The 13,554-nt window shown below is 44.4% G+C and overlaps 1 protein-coding gene across 1 annotated transcript; it reads right to left on the bottom strand.

Moving 5' to 3' along the window:
• Positions 1 to 6,217: 6,217 nt before the first annotated feature.
• c1qtnf5 (C1q and TNF related 5) lies at positions 6,218 to 11,501 on the bottom strand. The gene is made up of 4 exons (XM_006642171.3): positions 11,341 to 11,501; positions 11,031 to 11,132; positions 8,734 to 8,969; positions 6,218 to 7,699 (listed from the first exon to the last, which is right to left on the bottom strand). Exons 3-4 carry the CDS (start codon positions 8,957 to 8,959, stop codon positions 7,179 to 7,181), a joined length of 747 nt encoding a protein of 248 aa, XP_006642234.2. The 5' UTR covers positions 8,960 to 8,969; positions 11,031 to 11,132; positions 11,341 to 11,501; the 3' UTR covers positions 6,218 to 7,178.
• Between the last annotated feature and the right edge of the window lie 2,053 nt (positions 11,502 to 13,554).

Raw genomic sequence — 13,554 nt, 5'->3', positions numbered from 1 at the left:
TCTTTTTTTTTTTGTTCCAGATGAAAAAAGAAATGACTCCCCTATCTAGCACTTCACCAGTAACCTCGTTCTACATTGACACCAGATCAGTAATGATCCATTTTTACCTGAATGTGTAAAAATGATCTCCAGCAAACCTGTGATGTCCTGGGCACTCCAGCAGAGACACTACATCTCCCCCTGCTGGTCATTGTTCATTAGTCGCTATCATCGCTTTCTGTTGCAAAACCTACACTCAGAAAGTCACTCGGCATTCTCACCTTACTGTGAAGGAAAATATATTTTTTGGAGATGCTGGAATTGGACAGTCAGGCTTAAGGAGTTCATGTCATGTGCTCACAGTATGTAGTGGTGTGTTTTTATAATAATTATCCATTGTTTTTATTTTTTTAAATGTGGAAAGGAGTTTGTATGTACTCCTCTGTCTGTGCTCTGGTTTCCTCCCACAGTCCAAAGACATGCTGGTGGGTTAATTGGCTTCTGGGAAAACTGGCCCCGGTGTGAATGTCTATGCTTGTCTGTGTGCCCTGCAATGGACTGGCGTCCAGTCCAGGGTGTACCATGCCTTGTGCACTGTTGCTTGCTGGGATAGGCTCTGGCTCCCCCTTGATCCCTGAGTTGGATTAAGTGGTTAGAAAATGGATGGATGGAAAAATGTGGGCATTGCCAATGATATTGTTGGAATAAAGACATATTATTATTTCCACAGAACTGGTTCTTTCAAGCAGAAGCAGCATTTTGGTTTACTGTAGGGGGAAAATGTGTTGTTTTAATCTGGTATATATCCTGCTCCGTTTCATTTCAGGCCTGATCATGAGGTGTTTTGTGATCAGCGGTTGATAGGAAGTCGGTTTTTATCCTTCCTATAAGTCAGAATAAAAGCCGGAATTGTGAGTCATCATTTAAGTGTTTGAGTGTTGCCCCAGCAAGTTGAGTATTCACAATAAAGCCCACTGAACTCTCATATTAGTCGCTCCACATGCTACGTAATCGGGCTAGAGGTGCAGCTGAAAATGAGAGAGGATGGTTGTATTTTGTATGGGTATAGGGGCGTGCAGATTTGTGTAGCAATGTGTGTGCAGGTGTTTGGGAGTGTGTGTGTTTGTAGTAGTGTGTGACGGTGCAGGTGTGTGTAGACGTGTGCGTGTCTGTTGATGTGTGTAGGAGTATGTCCATAGCCGTGTTTGTTCATGCAAGACCAGGGCTGGAGGTGTCAGCATTGATTATAGCTCCAGGGGGTGATGAAACACAAGGTTTGGATGGTTCTGTTATCTTTCCCTCCCCAACACAGGCAAGGGGGCAGTCGGGTAGAAAAGCAGATTAGCCCCAGTACGTTGTGTCTAAGGAAGGCTTGGAAGACAAGACTGCACTGGCCTTGCTTTCTAGACAAAACATTGTATTATTGAGCTACCTGCTACCACAGAAAGGATAGTAATGCAAAATGCTTCTAGATTTGTGTCTTTCAAAATACATGGGGAATTGTCCAAACAGTGCCCTGAAAATGAATATAGCTGTGACCAGCTCAGAGGTATCATGCCGTTTATGTTAAGAACCGGCCATTGCATTCTGCCTTTCTAATAAGCTAGCTATACCAAATAGATGCAAATAATAATTAATAGGTTTATTCCATGCTGAAAAAAAGAAGAAAAAAAACACAATGTTTCGGCCGTGGAGCCTTATTCAGGTGTGTCATAAACTAATATTTAATATATTATATATAATATATTATATATAATATTATATATTATAAAATAATAATGGTTTGTATAATTTAAATATTGCTAAATGCGGTTAAGTGAGCAGGCACATACCTCTCCCTGGGTGATAACAAGCTAAAGGAAACAAATCTTCATGCTACATATTTAACAAAAAGAAAAATCAGTCCCCAGTTTTCACACTCCCGCTGCCACCCCAGCCCTGTCTGCCACAGCTTGCCACCAAACAGTGCCAGGTGCAGTACTGACTGGCGGGCCTCGCTCTGTGGAGAGGGGAGAATGAGAAAGAGAAGCCTTGGGGTTTTTCCACAGGTGCCACCAGATCGCCTGCGTCTGCGGGGGCTTTCTTAACGCCTTTCAACTTGTTCGGGGGCATTTTCACCAGTCGGGCTCATAGTGACTTCCTCCTCGCAGAGCCCTAGAATCCCCTAGGGGATATCAGCTCTTGACGGCACAGGGACAGGTGAGACGGCTTTTGGTCAGAAATGTGCATTGATGCTGGTAGGTGTTTTTCCCCCAATTAAATTGATAGTTCAAAAATGGCAGTGGGGCATACGAGACCTTACCAACATCGTCTTACCCCAGGCTTTTGTAATACATTTTTTAAATGTCAGACAGGCCAAGCATTCCTATGTAGAAACCAGAGGGGAAATGTTTTAGGAGCCAGGGGACTGCACTGGACTGGCCACACTGCGTTCACTCATCTGGCAAGGTGGGGAGAGAGTAAACTCTCTCACTGCTGATGGGGGCAGCTTTTCTTTTTAGTGAAACAACACAGCCTCACGGGTTCCCAAAATGTCAGATGAGGAACTGCCCTTTTCTCAACAGGCTCGAGCAGGGAGCTGCGTCAGCACATGCTGACTGTGCAGGAACAAGCAAAGGTTAATTCCATGCTGAAAAATACAAAAGCAAGATAAAAATTAAATCATTCTTCAAGAATGAAAGCCTGAAGCCTTTTCCTGCCATTTTGATAAAATAAAGGTTTTCTGATCCAAATTTGACCAATCCTTCAACTCACCTAATAATCACGAATTTCAAGCACATTGCCTTGTGATGATTTTCTAAGGAAATCTGCTGTCAGGTGCAGGACTTATAATTTGTGATTTCAGGGAAGGCTGAAGTTATAATTTGGTCTTCTGAATTGTGGACACACCAGACAGGAAACTCAGTTAATTAAATTTGGTTCACACTGCAGCATTTTTAAATGTGAACTATAATACATCGACTGCTTTATTTTGTATATCTGGGGATAACTAGAATATAAAAGAGATTAGAAATAAGAGGAAGTTATGAGATCCATCATGCTTTTTTAGAAGATTATGTGAACCTAAAATTTTATCCAAACAAATGTCATGTTTCAGTTTCAGCCTCAACCTCATGGCTGGAAAACCTGTTTCGCCCTTCCACAACTCTTTGTACATAACGTTTTCTTTCCTCACGCTAAATGGATACCCCTTTTAAATTCCCATGTTATCTCACTACGAAGTCTAAAGTAGTCCCTTTTGATGTTGATCTAAATATTGGGCATGTCTGTACCCTTATTGTATAATAGAGAATTTTATACACGGATCACATCTCCTTTTATTACGTAGGAAATTTAGCTCCTTTTAACAATTCTTCTCTTTACTTCCTTTTCTTCTTTTTTAAGGCTGCATTATTCTTTTTGTGAGATAGTAACCAAATCTGCTTGAGCACAACAAATCCCTGACTTAAAAGCTACACTTTCATTGCATAGCGTATGTTCCTACTCCTGTGTGGATCACTTGGCACTTGTCATTGTTAAATTCCATTAGCTGAGTGTGTGCCCAGTTCACAGTTTTGTCCAATTATTTTGTAATTCCTACTGCAATGCCTACATCTACCCAGTGTGAGGTTACACCTCTTAAGATGATTTGAATTTGAAGACCTGCATTTGTGAAATTCTTCACAAACGTTTGAGTAATATTCTGTGTTATATGATCAGATTTGTTAACGGGGAAATAGTGAAGTAAATTTTACAACAGAACAGAGACAAGTCTTTTCCATTGAAAACTTTAGTTTATTTATAGCATCTTTCAAGTTCAAATTATTTCCGCTGGCATGCAAGAAAATGGTAAAATATTAAATGACATAAATGCAGAAAGAATGAGACCTTTCTCAGCCATGTCCCCCGTGACAGCGGGCTTGAGTGATGAACTTGATAGTTCAAATGGTCAGGAAATTCACACTGGAAGCAAAGCCCCTCTTGCAGCTAGGAAGACGAAAAGTGCTCTTTCTGTGTCTGGACTGACTTTGTCTTTTCGCTATGTGATGTTTCAGCTGTGTCTGCCCAGGGGGAATTTAAAGGAAACGTTAGCACCCACTCTGGGCCTCCTGTCCCACAAATCCCAGCTCAGGCAGAGATTCCTGCTGCTGGTCCAGTTGGGAGATGCATAGGTCAACTTCAGGACAGGGTGACAAGGGTTTTTGCTTTACTGCAGAACCAGCTTCCCCGTTGACATTGTTGGCATTCAAAACCAAAATTGAATACATCCTCTGTTTTCCCCGAAGGGCTGTCTTTGGCGCAAGTTTGTCTGAATCTCGCAAAACGTGGATCCAGGCTTTGAAAGTGAGGCCAAGCGTGTTTACAGCTGGCCACAGAATGTCATAACCACAGAAAAGTGATGACCCTGGAGTCCACACAGAGATTTCAAGGCCATATGATTCTTTAGTGTGGACATTAATTTAAAAAGGAGAACCCTTTGAGAACCACAGAAGGTCCCAGGATTACCCACTCCCTCCGAAATCACTGCTCAGTCTCTGGGCACTTCAGTCTAACTGGGGTTCTGTTTGCTGTAGTGGAAAAGCAGACTAACCAAGAGGCACTGGAGTAGTTAGATATGATTTTTGTTGATAAAAAGCATATGAATGTACAGTAAAACACAATTTGCTAATGAAACAAAACAGCCACTTGTGTTTGGTTACTAGTAGGTGACTGGTATGTGAGTCTCAAACAGCCATTTCTTCATGTAAACCAGGACATCGGCTTTAACTTTTTAAGGTAACATATTTCTGGCCCCCACTGTCCTCAATAATCCTGTTCTCAGTCTTGTTTGCACTTCTCCTAGTTTCTTCTTGGGCCCCTGGTTCTTGTTTTCACACAAGTCCAGGGCTGTATGTTAGGATTATCCAGGCTTCCTATAGGATGTGAGCTCTGCTGGACTGAAGGGATAGCTTTGTTCTCAAGAATGCTCCTGTATTCCAATGCTGTGTGATACACTCTGCTCTTAGTGGAATGTTTCAGCAAGGAATTGTGAGACACTACTGCCTTCTAGTGACAAACACTGCACTTGCAGCTTTTTCCACTTCTTCATTTCCAGTGTGAAATCAGGCAGCATCGGAGAAGGCATTCCCCTTAAGACAGCTGGAAATGAAAACAGCAAGTAGCCAACATAGCGTTTCCAGACAGAAGACATTTTAAAACATTCCTGTACTATGATCTGTTGCTACTTTGACAAAAGATAGCATGTAAGAGAGACTGCATTTGTTCATTATATGTTGTTTATCTGTTGTCCTTGTTCTGGAAGAAGGATTCAGTGGAGTAGCTGGACTTTGTCCTTGCTGTGTCCTAAAGCATTCACACTCTCACAAGGTCAGCTTTCGATAACGAAGTGAGTGACTGCAAAGTATGTCTGGCACAGTCAATAATTTATGTGAAATTTTGAGAAAACAGAGCATGACCTCAGAGAGCTATAGATTGTGCGCCATTTCCATGTCAGGTTATCATATGCTCATCTGTATTTGTGATTCACTTTCACAGAGACTCACAGGACAGAATGGAAGTTCTCTGACATCAGGGCATTACCTCACAGTCTGGCAGGTCCTGTGTTTTGAATTCCTGCAGTAGGAGGAGGTGACACTGCTGTTTTATAGGGATGAATTCATGGAAATTCAGCAACGGTTGTACAGTATCTATTTTATTTGAAGATGGGAAATGCAATTTCAAAACAAGTTAATGCATAAGGGCTTTAGCCTTTTAATTGAATTTTGTTGACCTCTTGAACATGTGGGTACTTTTGATCTTCCTCCAGCTGGAAGCTGTAGATGTTGATGCCCACAGTGCGTCAGTGTCTGTCAGCGCACTGTATGGAGAGAGGTCACATCCAAAGTAACAAGGTCCAGTGGAATATTCCTGTTGAGTTTTTCCAGAAATGAACTGTAACCTGAATACTGTAATGATATAAGTCTGGTTTACTGTTGAATTACAGTCACGCAAAGCAGACAGGTGTTCATTCATTCCCGTATTCATTGGCAGGAAGTTAGGCTAGTTGCATGAGAGATTTTCCATTTTTGCAGTGCTTTCCTAAACTGCACTAATTGTGTTGAGCAGGATATTTAAACGGAAAGCCATGAACCAGGTACTTAAGGACTACATAAAAGCTTATTTATCAGTTTAGAACCTGTCTTTTATAATTCAGTATAACTGTAAAATAGATTGTGGAAACAAATCATTAACACACTCAAATGAAACCCACAACAAGGGGTTTCTGTATTAGTTTGCTTTTATTATAATAAACCTAGGTGAGCACATCTGTACACTTGTCTAATAGTAAATTGCTTCATTTTGTACAGTTTAGCTCAGGCTTGAAGACATACCGTTCTCATTACCAGTCACACAGACGGACTTTGTTCACAGGTACAGCACCTCAGACACAGGACCAGTGTTTGTGCTTGTGTGTGAGTGAATCCTTCTGATATCTCCTGATCTTGACATCTGTACTTGAGAATATGATATGAGTGTCGGGGCTCCTTTTTCCAGGTAGGAAATGTTCTCTATTAAGGCATCGTTTTATGGGAATGTTGAGCTGAGCCAACATCTGCAGGGAGATAGGATAGTTTCAAACCAGAGAACCAGGGATAGTTGCACAGGGCTCTGACTACAGACATCTCCTAGGTGACCTCCTAGGTGACTAAAGTGAGAATCACTGGAACATATTTAGACCAGAAGACTAATATGATCTATCGTTAATAACAGATACATCAGATACATAGAGAAACAGATAGCGTGTAAATGCATAATGTTATTTTAAGCGCGTTGATCTTCCAGCAATGAATAGAAGGTTGTAAGGTGAAATGTGAGGTTCTGAAATCCACTTGACTATATCTGTTTAGACACTGTGTGTGTATATAAACAGTTTAAATATAAGAGTGAGACTGCAAGCCTGTCTTGCTCTCTGACTGGTCATTATCTCTCTTGTTCCCTAGAATCAAACCCTAAAAGATCCCGCGAATATCAAAGCTGTAGATATTTGTCTTTGATTTACTGTACATCTATCGAGGCTGGCTATCTGGCCAGCGAAGACGGCTGTCAAGACGTGTGCAAACATAATAAGTTATTCTGATTACGTGGATGATCGAGTTTATCTTGTTCTGGGCTGTTTTCGGTCCTTTCGGTTCTGCGTGTTGTCCGCCCATCCCCCGCGCACCGGCGCACGCGTGTCCCTGCTAGGCGAAGACGGCGGAGTTTTTCCAGTCCGAATAGACGAGGAAGCCGCTGAAGGTGCTGTCCGTCTTCTGGCTGGAGTAGAAGCCGCTGTATTCGCTCAGGCCCATCTGCACCCACACCTGGTCTCCGGGCACCAGGTGCAGCAGCGAGCCGCCGGACAGAGAGGCCGGCTTGGGCCAGTTGCCGTAGTACTGGAAGTACGAGGCCACGACGTGGCCGTTCTTCATCAGGTCGAACTGCAGGCTGGCGCGGTAGACGGTGGCGTGGACGGCGAAGTAGTAGACTCCGGGCACCCTGCAGGTGAAGCGGCCCGTCTCCGCGTCGTAGTGCCCCTGCTCGTTCAGGAGCGCCACGTCGAACCGCACCGCCTCCCCCACGGGCGTGGGCGTGCCCCGGCTCTCCGACAGCTTGGCGCTGAAGGCGGACTTGGGCGCCACGGCGCACTCTCCCGGCTGCCCCCTGTCGCCCTTCTCTCCTGGCTCCCCCTGGTCGCCGCGGTCGCCCCTGGCGCCGGACATCCCTGACAACAAGGAGATGCGATTGTAACGTCTTATAGACAACAGCTGTATCACCTTGCAGCTCACCACTGACCCACATGAGAAAACTAAGGTTGCTGTTGAAGAGGTGTTAGTGGGACCTGAAGGGGGAGCTCACCCTACTGTCTGTATCAGTCCTAATGCCCCAGTATAGTGACGGGGACACAGAAAAATGCCGTCCTTTGGATGAGACATAAAACCGAGGTCCTGACTCTCTGTGGTCATTAAAAATCCCAGGGTGTTTCTCAAGAAAGAGTAGGGTTTTGCTGGCCAAATTTCCTTTACCAATCATGGCCTCCTAATAATCCCCATCTCTGAACTGGCTTCATCACTCTGCTGTCCTCCCCACTGAGAGCTGGTGTGTGGTGAGTGTACTGGCGCCCTGTGGCTGCTGTCGCATCATCCAGGTGGGGGATAAGAAGAAAAGCGCTATATAAGTGTAAGAAATGATTATTCTCATCATCTCGGTCATAAAGGGGGCGGGGGTTCTGCCTCTCACTGGAAGAGACATGTGCGAGAGCAGCAGGAGTTGGCGGCTGCAGGACTGAAAGGGCCCAGTGTTAGAAGCACATATTTGAAATGGACACCTGGGAAAGGGGAACGTGAGCTAAACAAGCAAGGAACTGGTCCAGTGAAATCAGTTAGCACTTACTGTGGAACGAAAACAGAACATCACACTTCTTTACAAAGCAGTGAAACGTTTTCAACTTTTACTCACTTCCCGCAAAGCCTGTTGTGCTCTCAGGTCCTTATTTCTACCCACGTTCCTGGTGAGTCTTTCGTGATTAAGAGAAATTGTTCTGGAAAATGCTCAGTGGAGAGTCATTAGATGATTGTTTTGTGTGGGGCTACAGCCGAGTTTACTATTTGAAGTCGTGTATGAAAGCTCATTTGGCTGTCCCAGTCCGGATCATGTGTCGTTCGCAGGCTCTGTGCTGCTGTCATATTGAGAGGTGCCCCGGTAAAAATACTAAATAGAAAGAAATCGTGTTGCAATGCTTGCTTCATGTCATCTCACCTGGCTCGCCCAAATCTCCTTTGACCCCCTTTTCCCCCGGGGCGGCATCACGCCCATCTCTGCCGTCCCTCCCTGGCAGGCCTGGGCTGCCGTGTGCCCCAGGGGATCCTGGGATACCAGGCTGTCCTGAGCAGAGGCTGGGGATCTGGTTATCTTCGATCTGATTGGACGAGCTGACCAACAGGAAGATAAAGAGGGAGAGAGGCCAGAGCTGGTGTGGATTCATCCTAAGGTGCCTGTGAAAATGGAGGTTACAGTTATTTACAAGATATCTGCAAGGCTATATGATCTTTTAAAAAAATCAAACAAGTAAACTACCTCCATGTTCCTTGTGGGTTTAGTTTTTTCGTGAGTTAAACAACCTTACTGATTGGTTTAAATAAAATAATTTGTGAGTAGACAGTCTAGTCTAAACATGTTTGGTTTCTATTTTATAATGGAAGTGAAATGTCTTCAACAGATGTTATTTTTAAAGAAATATTTTTCTTCTCTTCGCACCAAATACTTGATCAAGGATCAGGATTTTCTTTCTTGCTGCCCTCTCCAAGGAAAGCTGCAAGTGTTGTGACTCATCTAAATGTCATCGTGCTCACAGCTGACAGCCAGGAGACCGAAACAAGTGTTCAGCATCTGTCTGGAGAGGGGTCAAGCCCAGCTTATGGGAGTCTGAGAACTGCAGTAAGGAAAGCTGACTGTCACAGGCATTCTTATTACTGCGGCGGTACTGAACTAGGGGGACAGAGAACGAATTCTCTGGAAGCTCAATGTTTTATTTATGCTGCCTAACTCTTTGATTTTCAAAAGTGAAACTGCTGGTCTGCATGCTTTCAAAGCTGCCTTTTGATGTAAATTGTGCATTCTTACCTCCCAAATTACTTTCAGATTCCACAATAAAAGCAATAACTGAACCACAGTCTTTAACCACAGAAACACAAGGACCATAGTGATTCTCTCTCCGCTTCTCTATTATTTCCTCTTCAGAGAAGTCTCCTCGGCATACCAGAGCATGGATCTGCGGTTTGGGCCTGGATGTGTGCGTGTCCTGTACTGTAAGAGCTAAAGAATGAGGGTCACTGCTCCCACAGCCAGCGTGAGGGAGAGCAGCACTCAGCACTGACTCAGGGGAAGAACGTCTGCTGGCACGACTGCCCGGAGTCTCCTCTGCCCAACACAGCAGCTGCAGTACTGGGAAACTAGGGTGAGCCTTATTCCGCCGTTTCCTCGTGCGAGATTCGCACACCCGCAGGTAGTGTGCAGAGAGTTTCTCACTTCTCGCTCCCAAACCCGGTGTGACGAAAAGCCCTGTTAAGTCGTCATGCCTGAAACCTCTCTCCGTGGCTCTTGCTGAAACACATTCGTCACAGCTACATTCCCCTCTGTAAGACTCCGACGACCACCCTCCGCCTCACCCCCCCCTTGCTGTGTCAGCGGTATTTAAAACAAATAACAGCTCCCACAGCTCAGGCTGAGACACCCAGAGAGAGCCAGGGAAGCTTCTGAAGTCTCTGCAGTTCACTTTCCCACAAAGGTCCTGTCGGGAAACAACTGTGTGTTGTCAGAAACACACAAGCTTTCCTCATTTCTTTGCAGATTTCCACTAAAGCCGAGACATTGGATCATGTAAAATGAATTTCAACTGTACCATAGGCCTCCTCCATGGGTGCCAAATCTGTGGTCAAAATCAGTGGTATTTAGTAAGTCTGAGTCATGGACATCCTGGGGTTGAGGGCTGGTGGAAGGGAGGGAGGGCACGAGGGGCCCTTTTAACTCTTTCACCCAGCAGAATCTATTACCGCGGCTGAATGGTTGCCCCCCTCCTCCCCCCCCCACACACACACACACACCTCCATGAGACACACGACAGAAACAGCCCAACTCCTGCTAACAAAACATTCAGCCACTACTCTCATGTTGCTCGCTTATTCTTAGGGTGACTTCAGAACCTGGAAGTACCAGAGTCAAAATCACAGCATTTAATGCTGAAATGTGCTTTATGAGCATTCATCTTAGGGCTGCGAATTGGAGCAGTATGAAAGTGCTTTAAAGTAAATTCATACTTTAAGATGAGTACTGCATAATTGTCATTAAAGCAACCCAAATAATGATTTGTTTCAATGCATTATCCAAAGAAAACAATGCACCATTTTCTATGTCAATGTATTGAATTGTATAGTGTGTAGTTCTTATTAAAATTATTGATTGCAAAATTAATGGCATAGGTTAGCCCTGCTTTTATTTCTGCCTGCTCTGCAGTGTGCACTTTTATATCTTTGGAAATGCAATGCCGGTGTACTTACTGTGCTATGTAGCCTTCAGTCAGCCAGAGTTTTCAGAACGTTCAGCAGAGAGCTCTGCACACTGCCAGTGTCCTCAGATGCTTTCCCCTTGAGCGAAACAAGCTGGATAAATAAACAACAAAAATTTCAATTTGGTGAACGAGAATAGTTTTTCACTTGGGAACAGGCCTCCTCAGTCAGAATGGCCTGATGTTTCGGCTCACATAGCAAACATTAGTAGCAAAACACTTGCATTCTATAGTGCACAAATAGCTCCTAACCTCTGGGCATGGGAAAATGCATGTCTAATAGAAATGAGCAAAAGCCTTACCAATCCAGTCTCTTTCAGCCAGCTCCCTGGTTTATGAAAGAAGAAAAAGCAGCAGGTCTTTGAGTTGGTTTCAGTAATAATAACAATAAAAGCTGAAGGTTTTTTTCCTCCCTCCTTGGACAAGCAAGAAAGAAACCTCCCTGTCTACAGAGAGAGGACTTCGCTGAGGGCCAATTAGAAAGAGGGAGGGCGAGAGAGGAAGGATAGGGGGGAGGGAGGGGAGCAAAGGATTCCTTTAGTGCCGAAAACTGAACACAGAAAAAGTCCAGGGAAAAAAACTGAAGTGGAACTTCTGCCGTGAAATGCAGGAGATATATAAATATAAAATAGAGTCCGATAGAAAGAGAGGTGCCAAAAAGCCTGGAAAGATTAAGAAAAGATGACTGGGGAGATGCCAGAGAAGACAGGTTCGTTTATATCCCTCCAAGAACAAACACCTCTGGCTTCAGAACTGGAAGAATTCTAGGTGCGGAGTGCTGTTCTCCTGGCTAACCTCACGCATTCACCTTCAAATATTTTCTAGAGCTCAAAACACAGAGATTAAGCTCTATAAACAAACGTGGTCTGGGTGAAGAGTAGCACAGTGGTGCAGTGCATAGCATTGCTGCCTCACAGCTCTGGGGCCCTGGGTGCAGTTCCAGACCCTGGGGTGCTGTCTGTGCGGAGTTTGTGTGTTCTCCCCATGCTCGCTTGGGTCTCCGTTTAGGTGGACCAGTTTCCTCACCAAAAACACATAGCACCTTTAGGTGAATTGGCTTCTGGGTACAAACTTGGCCCTGGTGTGAGTGTCTATGCCTGTGTGTTCCCTGTGATGGACTGGTGTCCCCTCCAGGGTGTGTATTGCCTTGTGTGCCTGTTTCTTGTAAGGATAGGCTCTGGCTCCCCCTCAACCCTGTACGGAATAAATCAGTTACAAAATGGATGGATTTGGATGAGCCTTCTCAATGCCAGTTGGCATTTCTTAATGTTCCTTTTTTGTTATCCTTTAACTTTCCCAACTTTCCCAGAAGGAAGTCATCCCCGTGGCAGTGTGAATCTCTATTCCCGGTAGAGGGCTTGCCGGCTTGCCACACTAGGAATCTGGATAGTGTCCCTATTTCCATTTGTTCTTCTTCACAAAAGAAACATTTTAATCCACACTCACCCTTGTGTATGTTTATGTCAGTATTTTTACACTGCTCTTGCCTTTAACATGCATGAACTCTGCTACAGCTTTTATTTTTCGTAGAAAGCCATGATCCTTTTCTCTCCCCTTTTTTCAATGTGTTTAAGGATCACCCTGCTTTTATCTTGGTGTAAACATGCTAAACTGTTATTTAGATAATTATTGAGATAGCACATGTGAACATTTTGCTCTAATTCCTGGTCCTCTGACCTGAAGTCACAAGAGAAAGGAAAGTATCAAAATAAAAACAGAAACTTGAGAAGGAGACAGTGGGAAGCACAAGAAATTTGACAGGCCTCGTCTCAGGCCTCTGTGGTCTGAAGAAAAGAGAAGCTCGCTTAAGAGACGGAGAATGAAAGCAGTCAGTGGTGTTTCCAGAGAGGCAGGCGTCATGTGGCATCGGCTGTTTCATTACAGGAAAGGAGAGGGGGCAAAGGTGAAGGCTGTTTATGACTGTGGGATGTACAGCTCAGTGAAAGGACCCTGAGGACTGAGGGATGAGAGGTGGACAGGCTGCCCTTCCAGACCGCATGTGGGATAAGTTAGGCATCGCCCTGCGTCCTCTGCCCACCCCTCATAACTATTTTATAGGGGAAATCTAACCAGCAGGGGTGCTCCCCTGCTCCTTTGAAAAATTCACTTTCAAACGTTTCATTTTCATTACAGCGCATTTTCTCAGCCAGTTACTCGAGTCTGAGAAAAAGTGCTGAGGGCTTGTTTTCTGTTTCTGGTTGTAATGGGTCATGCTGATGGGAAATGGGCCTGCTTTGAAAATGAAGGCTCTGTTCAGTGGGTGTATTGTGTAATGAGCACAGATCATTATAGGCTAAGCTCCCGTGTTGTTACAGAAACAATATAAGAAGTGTTCCTACTTGGCCCTAAGCTACATACAAAATCTAGAGTATAGTATTTAACTGTGATTTTGTAAGAACCACATACTTTGCTGGCTGGATAAATACCCCAAATTAGAGTGACAACCAAAGCCCTCTATCTGTGTCTACAGACTGATTTTGACCACTACCACACTAACAGCAGTGTCAGAGTTGCTA

Source organism: Lepisosteus oculatus, chromosome 23 (assembly GCF_040954835.1).
Source record: "Lepisosteus oculatus isolate fLepOcu1 chromosome 23, fLepOcu1.hap2, whole genome shotgun sequence".
NCBI classification, from domain to species: Eukaryota; Metazoa; Chordata; class Actinopteri; order Semionotiformes; family Lepisosteidae; genus Lepisosteus; species Lepisosteus oculatus.
This window is presented reverse-complemented; position numbering and strand designations above follow the sequence as displayed.